Source organism: Syngnathus acus, chromosome 14, assembly GCF_901709675.1.
Source record: "Syngnathus acus chromosome 14, fSynAcu1.2, whole genome shotgun sequence".
NCBI lineage: Eukaryota > Metazoa > Chordata > Actinopteri > Syngnathiformes > Syngnathidae > Syngnathus > Syngnathus acus.
In genome coordinates, this window is record NC_051099.1 from 7,646,406 (window position 1) to 7,666,097 (window position 19,692).

A 19,692-nucleotide genomic window follows, 5' to 3' on the forward strand; every position below is an offset into this window, starting at 1 on the left:
TGTGGAGTCAAACTGCTCTTGGGCCCCTCTTCTGTTGCGTGAGACACGGTTGGAGCTTCAAGTGAAGGCTCAGTGGTATGCTTCAACCCCAAATAAAGACATAGGCCGACCCATTGTTTTCATCATAAGTCTTCCCAATGTCAGTGAAGAGAGGGGAGAACATTCTTCTTGGGCTGTTGTTTAAGAAAAGAGTTACATGAGGAAAGACTAAGGAAATGCAATGTTTTATATGGTGGTGTCATGCTGTACTGTGAACATGACAGCAGCTTAAGTTACTTCGTATCGTTTGTGTCTTTAAAAATCAATGGATTTATTTTTAAACATAATACCCGAGAAAAAAATAGGACATTCAACTTGATTGCAATGCATCATCAATTAAGCACCCATTTCCACTTTAATTCAGGTTTAGAAATCCTACAGTTGTCCGATTGCTTCACTTACAACATTTTGTTGTGAAGCCTCAGCAACCCCCACGCATCATCATCAAAATCATCTCAAATCTGTTTTGCTCACACATCAGATCAGATGTTAAGATTTTCATCTGCAACCAAAACCTCAAGTCAGTGCAAGCATGGGACAAAGAAATGAGAAAAGTGAGCTGGCTAAACATACATGAAAATTTCAGGTAGGCACAAAGTCAGAGAACTCGTACTTTGACCGTCCTTGCTCGTTAAGGCGTACCTAATGTTGTTTAAGACCTTGTGAAAGCTAGAATATGAGCTTTACAGATATGATTTAATCACTGCTGGCTTCCTACGATAATACAAAGTCACATTTCAAACCAAGCACGCCTTGCCCCTCTCTGCTTGTTCACATTTTGCTTCCGATCAGCTTCCCTCAAGTTTCAACTGCGACAATAAAATCCACATTTGCATGATTAATAAGTTACATTTTGACGCACACACATACACATACGGAGGGAAAGTTTGGATGTTGCTTGGCACATTCTCATGCTTCACCGACCTCTCACAATCTAAACAACAATACGAGACACAGTTCTTCTCACACCGATAGTTCAGTCCAGAGGCTTCAGCATGTCCACAAGATCTGTATAACAGGAGCTGTACAAAGCATCCTCACATACGGATAATCATTATTAGATTCATCATTAAATCTCTATATACTGTATCTTAATATGCTGGTACCAGGTATTCACAGTGACTCTAAAATAAAATTACAAGAGAAAACTTTGTACACCAAACAAGGGCATTGAGAGTCTAAGTAGATGTTGGAAACGCAATTGATAAAAGGATCTTGATTCTGAGCTGCCCGGGCGTTAGTTGGCACTGAGGAAAACCAGTCAGTCTCTTTTTTTAAACACGTCATGTTGGCGGTGGGCCCACACAAACAAAAAAAAGTGAGGTAAGATAAGAGCACAAGCAGAAAAAATCAAATCCAATATGTGCCTCTGTCCAGTGCTGATTTTACCCAAAAAGTGCAAAGAATCTAGAAAGACAAAAAAAAAAATCAAGTTTGGAAGATTTCCTCTCACTGCTACCACTTAAAGGCCAGCCAGCAGTCACAGACCATTGTATTCTAGTTTGATATTTGTTTCATTGACACAAAATCTATCAAAGCTGCCGTTTGGCGCGCCGAGGCCAGTAGGAGGAGAACTTCTACAGTATGGCTGCTACAATATTAAGTGAGGTTCGAGGAAAACAAGTTGTGGAAGGAAGCTGTTCTTTCCTGCCATTGTGTGTCTTCAAGGGAGGCTGACCCCCTTTTTCAGGCTCATCTTATTTGTCCTCATATGTGCAGGTTTCCCTCTTTTTAATTACTCAAGGGATTATTAGCAGCATCCCTTTCTAAAACTTGAGTACAGTACTACTAAGAAGCAAGAGATTGGCATTCTAGAGAGGCTTTCAATTGGCCCCCTTTTCCTCAGATTTTTTAAACACACCTTCCACACGATAATGTAACACTACTCATCACATTTAACACACGCTACACGCACACATAGTGTACATGTGATTCTATAAGCTGTCTGTGTACACTTTTGGTCAATTTTCAGATAAACATGCTCTCAGTCGTAACTTCAAATGGAAGTGCTGATCTGCCCAGCTTGTCAAGTATTTGAAGCAAAGTACAGTAAGAGATGTGCACACGCACCCACACATAAAGAGATCATAGCAGAATAACAGCAGCCAGAAGTACACACTTGCAAGGGAATGTCATTACTTTTCAGGGTCCATTTGCATACACCTTCACCAGCAGGCAAGTCCAGTCGGAGGATGTGGACGTGCGTCAGGGGGACGGATCAGATCACACGCACATCGTTCTGCTGATTGTTGTTTGCCGGAGTTGCTTTTAGAGGAGGCGGCGTGCGCTAACTGGGTTTGTTGACGTTGCACAGCAGCTCGGTGACTTTGATGAGGCGTGCTACCGTGCTCTGCGATTCCTCCTGCAGCCGCTGGTTGTTCTGCCGCAGGCTCTGCACCTCGGCCTGCAGCACCGCCTTGTCCTCCTTCTCCTGAAAGACACGGGCACACAAACAAAAACAAAAGGCCAACTCTCAGATCGCTGCGTGTGGCAGGAACAAAAAGGGGGAGGGAGGTGGAGGTAGGGTGGGGATGGGGGTTGTGGTCAAATGTGTGTCAGTGAATGACAGCTCGAAATATGAGGCATCGCAGATTACAAGCTATAAAATTAAAATTCTCAAACAAATAACAATACCCAACCACCTAATAATAATAATAATAACAATAATAATAATAATAATGCATCAGATCAATGGTTTCGAAAGTCACCCATAAAATGAGTCACAATTGAAAAGAGTCACAGTTGCTGTCCCAGTCAAGAGCTTTTATAAATAACTTTTCATATAAATTATAGGGAGGAATAAAAGTTTTGTACACACACATCGAGTAGACACAAATTCTGTACAGTATTGACAATTCTCAATGCAAGGCAACTTTGTGTTCAAAGTATTTTCGTCAAGCAGCGTTTTGCTGCAAGAAAAGAAGTCCACAGTAAACTTTCTGGCGCAGCACATACAATTTTCCACACAATTTTCTACATGCACATAACATGGACTACGTTCAACCAAGTGTAAAAGCAAAAATACTGATTACAGCCTTCAGTGGTATTTAAATAACAACAGGAGTGGCAGCAGATTCACCCAAACGTAGAACATTTGACAGTACTAGTGGAAAAAAAAACAGTGTTTGTATTTCATATCTGCACTGAGTTGGCTGCCTCTATAGTAAAGGTAGTTGCATTGCTGGGAGGCCTTGAACATGTAAACAAGACACAAAATCACCTGGCACAACATTTGTTCCCACCTGCTGAATCTCCTGTGCAATTCAGTGGAAATGCTAAAAGAGCCAAGATGAAAATCAAAGCACCTTTTGCAGGTCATCCTGCAGCTTCTTCAGCATGGCCTCCAGTTGTGACACTTTCTCCTCAAGGTAGCCTGGAGAGTCACTGCAGCACACAAGAGCAGTGACACAAGTCATACATTTGCTTATGGGTTCATCATTGGGTACATGCTAGTTTCATGCTGTGAGTGCTTTAGGACTAGCTCTTTGTAAGTGCTTTGTCGCCATCTTCTGGTAACAATACACAGTTATAAATCCCTTTTATGTGGACTCGTCAGTTATTTGTGGATTTTTGCTTTTTGAGGCAGGGCTTGCATGGTCCCCCTGGATCTTTATGGAGATAAGAGATATTAGGACAGCATTTGTTGCACAGCAACCGTGACCCACCTTTCCTTTGTGTTGAACTTGCCATCCGTGTCAGTTCCTGATTGGTCTCCAGCTTTACGATCTGTGACAAGAGAAACATTAAATCATATCACACTTACTAAAAGAGCATCCAGTAGCAGATTTGAGCTATTTTCTCAGCAAAATTGATTTTTGTAGTTTTTATTTTAGTAGGTCATTACAGGTTGTACGTCTTCCATTTGCCATTCCCTTTTTTTTTTTTTAACGACCATAACCACAAATCAGTGAAGCCATTAGCTTCCCTCCTGATGATTATTTGACATTCACATCATTGCACGGTTAAATAGCTGCTCACCCTCGCGTGACAGCGCCTCCAGGATGCTGCGGCAGGCTGTGGCCAGGTCAGCGATGGACTGCCACTCTTCTTCGGTGGAATCCGTCGTCTCGGAGAGAACTGAGAGCAAGATTTTAAAATGAGTGCAGCCGCAGTGTGAAATACTTTTTAATATAATGCATCTGGGGCAGGAGAACACTGCGACAGCACTTTGCAGACACTCTCATTTTGGATTGAAGGTTTTTGGGAAAAAAGGTCGCCACAAGGTGGTGCTGTTGTGTTAAGGCTGATTGGATGTAGCTAAACTGCTTGATGCTTCTGCAGATGTTTTAGTCTAGACTGAATGTAGGGCAATTTTTTTTTTTTGCTCGTGTAAATGGGAAATGAGGACTTTGATAATCAAGTACAGACGTGAGAATGATTATTTAGGGTATCGCCATTATAGCTGGCCAAAAGCAATCCTAATTGCCATAATTGATAAGGTACCTTGTGATCTGACAGAAGGCAAACTAATCCATTGGTTTTATTGATGGCCTCCTCACATATGATCATAAATCATCTGCGGAGTGGGTGTCCAGTCATGGCTGTTAAATGGTGAGGTTGATAGTCTCAGAGGAGGCACAGCAGATGGCATTAGGAGTGTCTTGAACTAAAACTCCACCCCTCCCACCACCCATCTGTCCCCCTTTTCATCACAGCCCTGGCAGGGGGTGGCAGCAGAGCAAGGGGTGATATTAGATTAGCGGAAAAAGGGGGCAGGATGGATGGATGGAAGGAAGGATGGGCGGAAGGACAAAGGGGATGCAGTGGGGAGCAGAGGGATGATCATGAAAAGAGCGGTTTAACACAGATATGGGGGGAGGAAAAGGCATTTGAGGCACAAATCAAGCAGAGATGATTTCCAACCGTTTCATTGGAGCAGCTTTGTTCAACAATGTTTTTTTTTTTTTTAAATGTTTGCAGAAAATATATATTTTTTTAAATACAGCTGTCTGATGAATTTGTGCATATGTACCTAATGTTGTGTCCAATGAGTGTGTATGTGCCTTCCATTAATCAGCTTTGCAAGTCTTACTCTTGGTGATGGAGTTGTGAAGACTTAAGGCTCGTGAGTTCCTCTCAGCTCGGTCCACACATGACAACCTTGAGGAGGACAGAGACGATTCGCTCGCTGAAGCTTTCTCATCACCAAAGTCGCCAATGAACTGGGAGGCAAAGAGAGATTTAAAAGGCGAGCAACGGCATTGAACAGAATCTAAATCATGCCCTTGCGTTTTGCTAGATCACCTGCTCGTCCTCCAGGGCAAATTTGGGCTTGGCCGCCAGTATTAGATCGGGCGCGTTATCTATCAGCTCACCGACATTTTCGTAGATGTGGCGGTTCTCTTTCAAGGCCACGTTGTCATAAATGTGTCTGTAAGAAAGATAAAGATGGCATGAGAGGGAGAAAAACAAAAACAAAGCAAATCTGCTGTTAAATCTTGGTGACATTTATATCCACTGCAGATGTCAAAGCTCAAGAGAATTCAAACCACTCAAACAAGTAATCCGCAGGATTGCATTCTGTGTGCTGTTCTTATCTAACACACCGCAAAGCACTTGTTTGTCTCACTAACTCACCCCTCGGATGTTTGGCTGTAGGATGAATGCCTCTCTAAAGAGAAGCTGCGTGTGAGCTGCGAGCACTCCTGCTCCTGAGTGGACGTTTGGTCCTGCAGGGAGGTGGCCCGTAATAAGGGCAGGCTTGGTGGCACCAGGAGCGAGTCCGGGTCATCTCTTTCACTTTGCCCTTGATGCTCTTCTGCCCCATCGCCTTCCACCTGGTCCTCGGCTGCGTCCGCCTCATTAACGCTATCCTCCTTAGGCTGCTTGTCCCCGTCTTCCTCTTTTATCTCCCGCTCATCAAGCACCCAGGCCTCACCGGACTGGTCCTCGCCAGGCTTACACTCAGCATCCTTGATGGCTTTCTGGTACAGCTCAGAGAAGCTCCTAAAGAACATTAAGAAATCGAATCAGAGTTTCTCCTACTTGATATATTACCTTCCCTGTTCACTCGGCAGCTTCTCCCACCTGCGGGGTTTCCCGTTCTCGTCTGGCGGGATGACGGTGATGTGGATCTTGTGCGCCGTGCGGAGCAGCCTGCTCCTCTCTTCTGTGCTGAGGTGGACCAGAGAGTGGCCGCATAGGCGCACCACGCGAGCCCACAGCTGCAGCCCGCCGCTCTCGGCATAGCAGAACCGCTGCAGCTCTGTCACAAAGCCCTCCTCGTTCATCAGAAAGCCAGGCTGGCCCACGCCGTCACGGAGCGGGGTGACCTCCAGGGCCTCACACCCCCGAGTAACCAACTGCAGATGAGGGGAGGATGCAGACTTAAATGCATGGCCAAAAGCGGTTTATAGACCGAAATGATGATTAAAAGTTATGACTGATGGTCATTATGACACTGTCGAAATTGCCCAACGGTGTGACTCTGCGTATATGTGCCCTTGCCCAAAGTCAGCCGGGATGGGCTCAAGCTCATCTGTCACTCTGTGCAAGATTAGCAGCAACAAGAGGAATGGAAGGATGACGATGATTAAGATTTTTTTTCATCGCTTCAATGCTACTTAAAAGACAGTAAAGGAAAAATATGGAAGCCGGTTGCAAGAAACTGGTGCCCTTGAGAAAAGACACTAAAGTTCCGATAAGTTTTGTGTGGGACATACAGTACAAACTCCACTAACTATAGTGAGGCACACCGGTGGAGCTAAGATTTTTTTTCCTTGGAGGGGCAATGGTGGTGGGGGGCGGGGCAAGGATATCTCAGTGGGTTCACAAAACAACAACAAAAAACAAATTCTTCATAAAACGTTGATAAAGAGATGTATAGCCAAAAGTCAATGATCTGGTCTCCGATCTCCGCCACCAGTGAGTCAACAAAGGTCCATTTCAAAGACTCAATTGAGTCACCATTCCTTGTCCGATAAAGTGTTACAGAAGTAATGAATGACAAAGTAATGATCACCCACCTCCAGCCTCTGCACCACCTCTTTTAAATCCTCAGTCTGGCTCTCCATCACGCTAATGCACACGGACTCGCCGCGCTCATAGAAGATGTCCAAGCATGGCCCGCCATCTTTTGTTTGGGCCACTGCTTTCCATCCGATGACGTCCCTGCAGGAGCAGTTAAATACCACCCTGCGCGTGCACCTCTCGATGAGCACCACCGACTCGGCCGAGATGCCCAGCAGACAGGGCAGCTTGTACTCTGCCGCCTCGCCCTCCTCCCCGCTGTCCACCATGACGGCCCACACCAGCGCCCCGGCACTATGCAGCTCCGCCCCTTTGGCGCCCTTCAACTTGTCTTTGCGCTTGCCTCCCAGGGAGAGCAGCGGGAACTTAGTGGAGGAGTCGATAGGCGTTGTGGTCACGTAGTTTTCAGCTAAGTCCTTCAGGTATTCTTGACGTGTGCGGGTGGCCATGGAGCGGAACTTTTCAGACTTTTCTGCGGCGTTCTCAGCATTGACTGCCTTGGCCAGGAGGAAGTCTCGGAAGGCTGGCGAGCGAGGGAAGAGAGCGCCCTTGGGGAAGAGCGGCCCAAATAATGGCATGTCTTTAGAGCGTGTCACAGCCACCCTGAGAGGGAAAGAGAAAAAGATGATCGACAGATTAAAACAGGAAGCGTTTCGTATTTGTCTTGTTTGCCTTTGAGGATTTTGAGAGCGCACCTCCTCAGGTTTATAAATGTGAAAGTGGGCTTGATATGGTTTTGCAACACAGACACATTCAAGGCATCGCCGCAAACCTGTAATAAGTGTTGTCCGTGCAGGCCTCGTGAACTTGAACGATAATGAAGACGTGTTGGAAGTGGGAGCGGATGGATTTTGGCGTGAAGGGCAACGCGCCCGGCTCCTGGAACACAATGGTTACAATGTCGTTGCCGATGTGGCGCTTCCTCAGCAACTACAAAATGATGGAAAGTGGAATTGTTAGACAAACACACCACACATACATTAAGTCACCAATCACTTTGACTTTTTAAGGCAATCGAGAGCTAAAATTTACAATTATCACCCTAACAGCTACAAATAGATCGAAATACATTTACAGTACTAGCATCTCCCCATAAATACACTTGCACAATCTAATATGATTTTATGCAGAAACTGAATTAAACATAAAAAATGATTACGAGACCAATTTTGGTTGATGCTGTCAGTGAAGTATTAATTGACGGACAAAGATCATTTTTGTGCTTGTAGTTTGCATTGATGTATTTTTTGAGTAACTAGCAGTGTTGGCGTGTTAATTTTACCTGTTGAGTGTTGTTGGCTGTGTAGGGAAGCATGGTGGACACATGGAACATAATCTCATAGTCCTGGTAGCGTGTGTACAGCGAATGAGTCCCCGTCGAGTCAGCTGTAAAAGAAAACAGGAACATGTCATGCAAAGAAGTCGCAACATTATGTCTTTTCAGCCACGTGCAATTGCGAACCCGCAGTGAGAGCTATTTTGCAAAAAAGAGTCAAATGATGAGTTCAGTGATCTCAGGCTTACACGGCTACGCCTCCTGAAACAAAACATGAGTGTGGTGAGCGTTTTCACTTACTCTTGTTGTCCAGCTGAGCTCGGTATTTCTCCCAGCCCTTCAGTCGCACACGATCACCCAGCAGATCCAGAAACTCCTCAAATGCCGGACCGGAGCTCTCGTTGTTGTACATGTCCTCCTCGGAGCTCTGACCGCCTCGGCAATACATGATGCCGACCTTTCGCTGAAAATTTAGCTAGACAAAAAAAAAAAGAGAGAAAGGTTTGTGATAAACATGGTTATTGGGTTTTTTTTTGCAAAGAATGTCATCTTTTTGTTGAGTGTGAATCAAATAAGTTCAAGAAACCAAGAGCTCTGATTCCAAATAGTAGTGGGGATCCCTAGCTGGCACTTACCCCCTGTTCATCCAGCTTGAGCAAGGTATCGCGGACCTTGGGGGAGTTTGATGCCAAGCGAAGGCAGTGCAGGTTGAGTTCGGGCATGATGAACTCCAGCAGCCGCTTGGGAGACAAACCTCGAGGGGTCGTGTGACGGGCGGCTGAGGGAACAGACTCTTCCAAGATGGAGCCTCGCAGTGTCTTCATCTGAGGAAAGGATTCAATCCAGGACAAAAGTTCAATCAATGGGGTCTCTGCACATTGAGCACAAGAGAGTTTGATGTTGACCTCTGTGGTGCGAAAGATGATTCTGTAGTTGTACTGAGCTCCACTGGTGCCTTCCTTTTCCTCTCTGCGGAAACTGATGGCCACTGGCCCGAGACGATCATCCATTCCAAAGAAATTCTGATGTTCTGGAATAAGAATACACACATTCAGTGGTATGCACTTACTGGCCACAACATTGAAGTTTCTTACCTTTCATGTAGAAATATTTGCGATAATAATGTGCCCCCAGATCTGCGTGTTCGATGAAATAGTTGCTTTTGCCCTGCTGCTGGATGTGACTTTCCCTGGGCTCCTCCAGGACTGACGCCGCATCGTTGGGGGTTCGCGGGCTCAGCCATAGCCCCCGTCTGGCCTGGGATCGGCCCAGACCCAGGCCCAGACCCAGGCCCACCTGCTCCTCTCCACCCGTCTCATTCCGAAAGTGGGGGCAGCTGAGGAGGAGCTCGTTGTCGTTGCCGTCCCCTTCATCCAGCAGCAGCGACTGCTCGGGGTCATCCATGCCGCAGTTGCCCACGCCGCCCAGTGCAGGGGAGGAGGGCGTGCCCTGGGAGAGGGGCCGCATCTGGGAGGCAGCAGAGGCCCCTGAGGTGATATTCTTTTTGCGTCCAATGCTGTCTCTGTTGGTGGCTGCCTCTGTGAGGTCAAAGAGGATGCTCTGAACGTCATAGTGGGCAAAGTTCCTCACCCAAGCGCCACCCCCGATGGTATCATAAGCACCTGGCTGAGGGATTTGAGGGGGCACAGGTTTGGACTTCTTACTGAGACCTTCAGGCTTGGGTGGCTTTGCGGGTTTTGGGGAGTCCCCCGTGACGGAAGCCAAGCCTCGGAAGAAGCCGTCAGGTTCCGGCGGGTTGCCTTGGAGTCCTAAAAGCAGGAAGGGGTCTTTAAAGCGGAGGGCATTTGGGCTAAGGGGCCCTTGGTTTGCAGTTCCTGCATCCTGGACTTGAGTCTGTCTCTCCAGTGAGGAGAGACTGCCATATTCCCTGTGTAGCAGCGCCCCAGAGTCTCCCTGAGCCCCCACGCCCACCTTCTCGCCAACCGCCCGAGTAGCTTTCCCTCCAGCCTTCCCTCCAGAGTCCAAGTCCCCTAAAGTCACATCGCTGTTGCTCCTCTGCATGATGTGGCCCCGGCCCACCGCGCGAAGTGTCAGGCCCGCCCGACTTGGGGTCAGGTTGTCTCCATCGGACCCATCTCCCTCCCTCCTGGGTGGCCACTCCACCACGCCCGCCTCCCGTTTGGGATCAAAATTGACGGCTGCGACAGGTGGCCGCACGTTCTGGCGCCGGAACTTGCGTACAAAAAGGTCGTCGGATTGCATGTTGCCAGGGAAATGACCTCCAATCCAATGATGGGATCACCAATATGAACCAGATGTGAAGCGTGAACCTCTATTCAGCGAACGTGACGCATTACTGTAAGTCCCGTTTCAAATCACTTGAAATGGTCTCGACTGTACACGCAGAGTGTGAATGATGAAGCAATGCGAATGTAGCGGAGGTTCAACCGGGTGCTCGGCAGGGAGTTTTGGGAGTGATCCGGGAGTTGCAAGCTGCCGCTTCCTGCGGACTGAGGTGGACCATCACTGTGGCCTGATTCTTCTTCCTCTTCGACAAGGCCCTGTCTGCACCCCCAACATGGTATTTTTCAGCGCCTACAAAAAAAAAACAAATTTTAATATATTTCATCATTTAAGTCTGGATGTGTTTGATTGTGTTGGTTTTCTCTTGCAGTTCAATTTTTAAAACTCTTGCAAAGTATCTCTAAATAGCTCCATGAGCCTCAGTACAACCAGCCCATGAAAGCACAGCCACAATAGACAGTCTTAGTAGTGGGTGAGGCGGGGGTGTCTTCCTGACTCACTGGCAACATACAATAGAAGGACACTGTCTTTCACATTTGCTCTCACAAAAACAGACTGCTACTGTAATTATTTACAACTATGCATTTAAAGGAATAATAATTCAATTGTGATAAATAAGTTGTCTTTTGAAGTCCTAAGATCATGGGTAGATAAGATAATTTTTTTTGTCCCTCGTGTCTGACGTCAATTGCCTAATCTGCCGCTGCTGTTGGTAGCGTGAGACTTCTTCCTGTTAGGCTTTTTCAAATGCATCTCAGCTCTTGCTCTTGCATCCTGAAGAGCAGGTGCAGCGGCATGCGAAGAAGAGTTCAAAGAACACACGCCACAGTAGTCTACATTCTGCTCTCTTGTCTGCTTCCTGTCCTAGTTCAAATGAATACGGAGGAAGCTTTACATTTTGCAAAGAGGCGTTTACAAACAACAAAATACAGAAGTTGTGTAACGTGTCACAATGGGCGGTTTGAGCCGCACGGCAAGATATGCTAATGCACCCACTGGCAGAGTTTTCATGCACGCTCCTAATGAGAAAACTGAGCAGGAAGTGTTGCTGACTGCACATTGTGTGTCTGGTCCATGTGGACTGTTGATTCACATCGTCTGACTCAGCATTCGGGCAGCCGCAGCTTTGTGTCGTGTGACTTTTGAGTGGTTAGTAACGTCGGCGTGGGACACTTGCGCCATGTGATTGTCTGGTGACCAGTTCAGGGTATATTCTGCCTTTCGCACAGTCAGCTGGGATAGACTTAACTATAGAAAGTCCAAAACACAGGTCGGGTGGTTACTTTACGAGCCGCAAGTTGTGACAGAGCATGCGGGACACAGAATGACAATGGGCCAAATAGCAGATTTTGGCACAGGCAAAAGTAGTAGCGTCATAATTACCAAGTGAGGTCAGTGGTGCAACATCTATTTGAGCTGACGAAACATGTCAAACATCAATTTGACTGCCCGTAACTGTCACATTCTTAATGTTGTTCCAACAACTAAAACTGGTGCAGCTCCCCCCCCACACACACACAACGTTGAAGCTGTCTTTGACACAGAACATATGCCAACGTTTTTAAGACCCCCCAACTCATCCCTTAAATCAGCGCTTGTTTCCATGACAACCTGTCCCATGCCAGGTCTAAATGTGGTATGCTGTCCAACAGGACTTGGTGATTATGCCACATCACCCTCACTGTTTGAAATGAGCCCTCTGTCTATTCAGATGACCAAAACAGATGAACCTTTCTCCTTTAGCAAAAAAAGAATAGAAATTCCAAATTTAAGCTGAATGCTTTAACACCTACAGTACATGACAGTAATAAATGCATATCCCACCTTGTTTTTTTTATTCAGATGAATTATCAAAGCAAGATGGCCACACTCTTACATTCATTTATCCAGGGTAGTGTTTTTTTTGTTTTTGTTTTTCAAAAGCACAACATCACCTTTTTAACCTGTATGGACAAGCATGTGACACATGAAGTTCAATGTCAAGAGGAACTGTGCAGTGTACTTGTTTTCTATATTCATGTATGATCTTCTGAAAGAAGTTTTGCAATTCAAATTGTTTATTAAAAAAGAACAATCGTACATTGAGAAAAATATCATTGAAGATGGATATTCAGTCTAATGTTTCCCTAGATATTACCCAGTGAGCAGTGCAGCATGAGTCAGTCTGGCTTTAACCAATATAAATGGATCAATGAATGATAGCAGGAACGGCTGAGTGGCAATAAAAAATAACTTAAGGACATTATGGGAATAAACAGTAAATGCATTTTGAAAGGCTCTCAATACTACAAGCTACAAGTGGTGCCTGCTTAGGCTGCTTCTTAGAACGATGTATGGAATGTGGCTATAGCTACAATTACCACTGATGTTATTGTTTTTATGACGCGAGCTAATAATTAGAGATTGCACTTTCCGGCCTGGGAAGAAATTGTTGCAGCTGATGTGCTCATTAGCAAACAGCACTTTATACGTATAGTGATGATCGATTATAATAGCAACGCACTCACGTTAGCTCGTCCCAGTCAGAGTGGTGGATGACCCCTCACGCCATCGGAGCCACGAGTCTACAGCCAGATCAACATGAAGTCAACTCAATGCTTTTAAATAAACCAGAGGAGGAAGTGCACGAACTTCTTGATTTTGCCGCTTTAATCGGTGCACCTGCGCACTAAAGCGTGATCTAATACAAGAGCATAAAGATGACAACACCATCAGAATGCCTCTATTCCAATGTGCGAGTTGATGAAAAGTTATCTTTTAGCTCTCTGACAAAATCTTGAGAATATTTCATCTAAGATAGCAATGTCAATAACAGATGCACACAGTGAAAAGAGACAGACATGCATGCTGTTTTGGGGAAGTGATTGTCGCTTGACATATTTTGCACACTGCAAGCGTCCTGTGAAACAGGAAGAGATGACTGACATTTGAACCCAGAGAGGATGAGTGTCGTCATCATTTGTACTTAACGCTCGCGCGACTTTAGCGGAGGGTCGTCGGGATGATTGTGCCGTGATCTAATCGGTTTCTCTGTGAATTCTTAACATTCTTAACCACTTGACCAAAAGTTCAATGTCGGAGGTGTTCACGGTAGTAAAAAGCTGCCTCATCAGTTCGTGAGTCTAAAATAAGAGATTGATTGCTGGAAATGTAAAACCAACGCTCTTTATTGATCCAATGCAACACTCTTACATTAGATCCAGTTGCACCTCTGCATTGCCGCTCAACCTTTTCACACTGGCTGGCTCTGCTTGGTGATGCTTTCAGATAAAGTAAAAGTGTATTAATGGGATGGTCTGATGGTCAAATTCAGTCCAAAGCTCCACCCCCCACCCCCATCCCCTCCCTTCACAAGCCCCACCCCGTCCGAGTCACACTGCGGACAGTGAACTGGACTTCTTCCAAAAGCTGTTAAGTCGATTGCACTGCACTACTCTCGCTTTTTTTCTGTTATGCCTTGGACAGGAAAGTATTTCAGCTGCTTTGGCCTGACAGTTTGCAAGGATCAGTCTAAATAAGACACATGAACTCCTTCAACCCACTGCACCTGAGAGTGAAAGATTTGAAAATATGACCAAATGGTTTACTAAGCCAACCCCTAATCCTGGTGTCTCTTCTCATTTTTGATATGTTGGTGGAATCCAAAAACATGCTACATTGATAAAGGTGCAGACACTGGATTTTAGAAGCCTGTCATCTGCTATCCTCCAAAAACCAGGAAGTAACCTGCTGACTAACAAACAAATGGATGAAGAAATATAAACATGATGCTTTTCATGACACTTTTGTTATCAAAGTCCTGCTGTCTATTTGATTTATAGTTAGTAAATTATTTATATCTCAAATAACCAAAACTATGGTGCCTAAGACATGCAGGCAAGTACAGATTTTTAAAAAATCTTGACGTCTTATCAAATAAAGGTGAAATGTAAACAATGTCTAATATATACGTCAATGTTATGGTGATACATGTGATTGGTTTCTAAGTTAGGGATTTGGAGAGGAACTAATTCTTTTTTTAACTTGGGTCTTCAGCTGTAAGGTTTGGGAAACTGCATTACAGTAAATGCCTCATGCTTAAACCACTGAACTAGAAGTTCATTTTTACATGAGACTTTCAGTAAGCTCTGGTGGAGTTTCAGTTCTGCCTGGCTAGATTTTGTTTGGGGTCGGGGTGACGTAAAGTGACAACTTCAATGGAAAAAAAACATGTCTCTCTGTCTGTCTGTGGATTTAAAAAAAAAAAGGATTTCAAAGCAAACGGCACTATAATCTAATGATATTTGCACAACAATGTGCATCGACATGATCGGCCAACCACTTGCATCAGCTAACATACAGTAGAAGGAAGCAAAGAAAAATAAGCTCTTTCTATGGTACTGTGGATATTAATAACCAAGTTCCCCTTAAAAAAAAAAAAAATCCAAGCTGAAAGCGGTGTTGAGTAAAAGCTATTGTTCCCATCGTGGCCTTCGCGCAGCATGCACTTCTATTGTTTGATATGTATTTGCCATGACATCAACATGGCGCTACCACTTCCTGTATATTTCCAAATAAACTTTGTGGCAATTGTGTTAGTGATTAACTAGTGTAGCGACTAAATAGTGGCCATGGATGTTGTGCGCTGTCCTTGTGGTGACAGGAAGGGCAGCTGTCCCTCTGTTGTGTGTGCGTGCGTGCACGTGTGTGAGTGTGTTTGTGTGTTGGGGGTGTGGCTGATGAGCAAAAAAATGATGGAAAGAAACTCAGCCTTCATGACTACATCTATTATTCTGATTTTGAACGCTTCTGTTCTACTCATCATGCAGAGGAAAAGCACGACTAACACTTCGAGCGGAAAACACACCGACCGCCCGCCTTTGCTCCTTGTTTATACTCAAAAATGACAAGCCAGTTTTCATCTTCAAGTACTTACTCGTATGAGGAAATCAAGTTGTTTACTCTCTGTGAGTGTTGGGACTGACTGAATGTTTCATCGTTAACTGATAAGTTGTTTTCACCTCCAAAAGGGGAAATTGGAGACTTCTTGTCCATTATGACAGCAGAGGGCTCAAATTGCTGTCATTATTTGAAGACACTGAATTCTTTGCCTCTGTGACTCTTTTGTTGACTTTCACAGGCAGTTCTTTTTTTCAGCTCTTGCCACAGAAATAGTGTGGCGCTGGACACAATATGCCCTCTAAAACTCAAATTACAACAAAATGAAGTCCATCGTGGAAATAGCACACTGCCATGACAAATTGAGTACCAAAACAGGATACTTAAGCAAATACTACTAAAGTGTCATCATTGGTTTTCTGTCCAAGACAAATCATTAACAATAAAACTGTAATATTCTGTCCTAATTTGCCCTTTATTAAAATAATTATCTTGGTGCACAATGGATTTAGTGCAACCGCACACAATTAAGAGTCTTCCCAGAGGCTTAATCTTCGCTAACTGTGCACCTTCTGACCTAGATATAGCACTAGTTTGAATGCTAACAATGGTGCTGCGCAAAACGGCTTATTTTTTAATACACAGTTTAGGAGTGGTTTGAAATGAATTGGAGTGCAAAGTAGATGCCCCTCCTTTGCTAACAGTGGCACGTTTGTTTGGTGCAGCCAGACGGTGCAGAGGTGAAATGCATCTGCTCCAGCTGCTTTGTAAGTGACATCCTTTTGCACAGGAGAGAGGCAAGCGACTGCCTAATAGAGGCCCCCGCCTGTGCAATCTATTATTCTTACAAAAATGTATTTTTACATTGGTCTCTGGGCAGGATGTTTTGTGCCCTTTAGATTCAGCAGCTATTTGCAGGTGGTGATGTGCTCGCTTTCAATGGCTCTGAAAGGCCTTGAGAGCACTTCTCCTGTGTAATGGCAACTTGAACAATGAGAAGGACTGCCACCGCACGGCCTAATGCTCTAATGTGTGTACGCGGGACTATATCGAGAGGGACTTTGTGACGACAGACAATGGGCGGCTCTAGGAGACTTTTTCCAAAAATACTGAGGTTAAGAGGTATTTACATCAGAGTAAACACACTGCTTCCACGTGTTACATGTGATGCAAAACAAGGGGTGAATTAAAAAGGTTGCCTTTATGAAGGCCATAATGGTGCCACGTCCTAACACACACACACACACACGCACGCACACACACACACACACACGCGCGCGCACACACACACACACACACACACACACACACACACACACACACACACACACACACACACACACACACACACACACACACACACACACACACACACAAAGCTTCTGAATAAAACGGAATCTCCCCCTTGAGTTGCTCGTGCTTTCCCTTCTATTGCGTTTCTGTGCAACATTGCTGATTAATGACCGCAAACTATTTGTGCTGTTTTAGTAGTCACGGTGCTAATAGTACCAACCATTAGAGCAGAAGTTTATTTCCCCTGAGTGTGACTCACTTTTACTGCACATTGCTGCTGCCGCTGCTCATCACAGAGCACACCAATATTTGCAAAGAGCAAACAATAATGGATAGGGAAGATTGTTGGCAAAACTTCAAATAACACTCGACAGGCGCCTTAAGGGAATTTTGACACTCAAATGAAGTGCTCGGTTGGCCTCTAACAGTTTTGTAACTTCTTGGGAAGTGGCCATCTAGTGAGTCAAGTATGAAAATACGTCGTTAAATAACATGTTTATATTCAGGAAATAGCCAGGCACAGTTCAGTTATATTGAGCTTTTTTAAACACAAAGCATTTGCATTTAATTTTAAGAAGCGTTTGTTTAAAAGCTTTCATTTAGGTACAATTTCTATTTAACGTTTATATGCAAAACGTTTACTGAATCATTATTTTGATCATTTATTTTTAATTTGCCTAAACACTGTGTTGCTTTTCACACTTAAAAAGTTGACTGTGTTCGTAGTTTTGTCTGCCTGTGGTAGCTATAATTGGAAATCCCAATATGGGTCAAACAACTGCACTTCTCTCACGGGAAATAACCAACTTGCTGGGTAAAACAACCGCACGGTTAAGTCAGGTTTCCGCTAAAGTTGACTTCAGTTAGTCACTGTATGTTTTGTATAGATTCAAATTTCTACTGGCCTGAATACAAAATCATACAAGAATACAGATTGCAATCAAAACCTAGACTAAAAAGGAAGTTGAAACCAATGATGCAAACCAAAAGAAAATGTAACTTGGAGTTAAAAAAGAAACTCATCGAATTCAAGTAACGCATACAACTGTTACAGTTCATCAACTCCACATCAGTGGGTTGTCGGCAACGTTATGTCAGTGCAAGCTTTGCATTACTCATGCTGATATCATTTTCACCTTTAGTGAGTCCTTCTATCATCTCGGGGTAAAACAGCATTTTGCGGCTTAAAGCGTTCATGTCAACCACAATGAATAGCATGTAGCGCGGGGGGTGGGGGGGGGGGGGGAGTGCGGCTCAATGTAAATTAAATGCCCCGTCCTTTGAGTGGCCTGGCTTATGTAAGTGACTGCTTCTGCTGCTGCTGCTGCTGTTGTGTCTCTATTACTGCATGCTAGGTCCTCCATCCCTGCATCTTTCCTCCCTACAGCATCTATCCAAAAGCCCCGGGTCTTGCGCTCTCGCTCGCACACATACACACTAGCCCCATCCGAAATTACAGAGTGCAGGAGGGTGGTGGTGATTGGGCCTTGGCTGACTCCAGCATCCCCTATTCTCTGTGCCACCTTGAAAACAACACCCCAATTCATTTCACCGTCATTGTCTCTGCACGTCACGTGCAATGATATCACCACATCACCTTTCGTGCGCACAAAAGCTTGCAAACCAAACGTGGCAACGTATTTTTTTGTTCTTGTCTTTGAAAATTAGGATTAGCAGCCAAATCCTACTGCTTTTTTTGTCCATGCATGCTCAGTTCATCTTGTCTGGCTGCCTCCCTCCATCCCCGCCTGCATCCACTCCTTGACTGTGTCATAGTGGGGGGCTTTTTTTAAGACAATTGGGGCCTCACAATAGAGAGACAGGGGAGATGGGGGTAGGTGGGGGAGGAGGAGGGCCAGTGATGAAATGCGACAAAGGTGGCTAACTGGGTTGAATCCCTCACTGCTGTGCAGTAATGACACACAAGGTGGCTTTCAGGGGGTGGGGGGCATCTTAGCTCACTCCAACGACAGTTAACACTACAAATGGAGGGACAAAAGATGTGATGACACGAGGTATTATTCCATCCCCCTCTTTGCTGGCTGAATTGTGTGCATGCCTCCACACACTCTACTTGTGTATGCACTTCCAAACGTTACGGTCAGACAGAAGACAGGGCCGAAGCTGGACGTTGAGGAAAGAAAGGAAAGCGTCTTACCTCCAACATTTCAGCTCCGCTCCACCCGGTCTCGTTTCATCCTCTTCCTCTCGGCCGACTCCCTCCCCTTCTCTCCCCATGGCAGCATTTTTCTGCTATCTATCTCCACGGTGGGGCTCGCTCACCTCCTCCACTTGGCTTAGTTCCTCCTGTCTCTTGCTCTCTTCCTCTGTCTGAAAATAAAAAAAGAGCAAACAATCATACACACTTCCCAATGTGTCTGTTTTCTGTTCGCTAAGTCAAGAGGCAGGTTGATGTGTGCTGTCTTCCTCCCACCCTCTCTCTCTCTCGCTTGTGCTCCATTCACATCACACTGAAGCCAACCCCCTCTTTCTCCTCCTCCTCTCTCTCTCACACACACACACATGCATACACATGCACAAACACACAGCTTAGCCCTAGTCTCCTCCCCCCTCCTGGTCTCCTTGACAGAGCGAGGCAGCAGTGGTCAGCTGGAGCCCAAAAAAACATAAAAGAGCTCATAAATGGAAATCTGTGATTGGTGAGATATGAAAGGACTAAGTGATGTCACGTTAATGTGACAACATGCACACGCACAGAGGTGACACGATGATGTAATGTTGTCACATCCTGCAGTCAGTAAAGCTTATTTTTTCTTGCGACGTATTTATGCAGCAATTCATTATGACTCTTAACCAACATTTTACTTATAACTTCATTGCCTTCACAAAAGTTGTTGGGAGTCCATGCTTGTTCATTTGCTGGCAGGATTACTCCAAAGTTACACAAAACCTTGAAGACCGTGTTAAATTTAAGAGGGACTTTTTTCCTGAACAAGAATCTTTAGCTTTTT

General features: G+C 45.0%; 1 protein-coding gene across 3 annotated transcripts; it reads right to left on the reverse strand.

Annotated features, from left to right (window-relative positions):
- Nucleotides 1–286: 286 nt before the first annotated feature.
- Nucleotides 287–19,226, reverse strand: zmp:0000001168 (signal-induced proliferation-associated 1-like protein 2). Of its 3 annotated transcripts, none has more exons than XM_037269268.1 (16): nucleotides 18,879–19,226; nucleotides 9,379–10,840; nucleotides 9,190–9,314; nucleotides 8,920–9,108; nucleotides 8,585–8,759; nucleotides 8,291–8,394; nucleotides 7,781–7,938; nucleotides 7,005–7,611; nucleotides 6,067–6,341; nucleotides 5,617–5,985; nucleotides 5,284–5,410; nucleotides 5,072–5,201; nucleotides 4,018–4,116; nucleotides 3,705–3,765; nucleotides 3,345–3,423; nucleotides 287–2,470 (listed from the first exon to the last, which is right to left on the reverse strand). In XM_037269268.1, exons 2-16 carry the CDS (start codon nucleotides 10,505–10,507, stop codon nucleotides 2,327–2,329), a joined length of 3,771 nt encoding a protein of 1,256 aa, XP_037125163.1. In that variant the 5' UTR covers nucleotides 10,508–10,840; nucleotides 18,879–19,226; the 3' UTR covers nucleotides 287–2,326. The 3 variants fall into 3 exon arrangements, 2 of the variants coding, with proteins under 2 accessions (XP_037125163.1, XP_037125164.1); XM_037269269.1 differs by lacking the exon at nucleotides 18,879–19,226 and adding an exon at nucleotides 13,057–13,141; XR_005100126.1 differs by having other exon boundaries at nucleotides 2,335–2,470; nucleotides 3,282–3,423.
- Nucleotides 19,227–19,692: the final 466 nt, after the last annotated feature.

What these genes read in the sequence shown, in the direction of transcription:
- zmp:0000001168 (XM_037269268.1), bottom strand. Translation starts at nt 10,507, where the DNA reads ATGCAATCCGACGACCTTTTTGTACGCAAGTTCCGGCGCCAGAACGTG. An exon ending in ACGGACAACACTTATTACAG is followed by an intron (nt 7,612 to 7,780) that starts GTTTGCGGCGAT and finishes TTTCCCTCTCAG; the next exon opens with GGTGGCTGTGACACGCTCTA. An exon ending in GGAGGCGCTGTCACGCGAGG is followed by an intron (nt 3,766 to 4,017) that starts GTGAGCAGCTAT and finishes CTCTTGTCACAG; the next exon opens with ATCGTAAAGCTGGAGACCAA.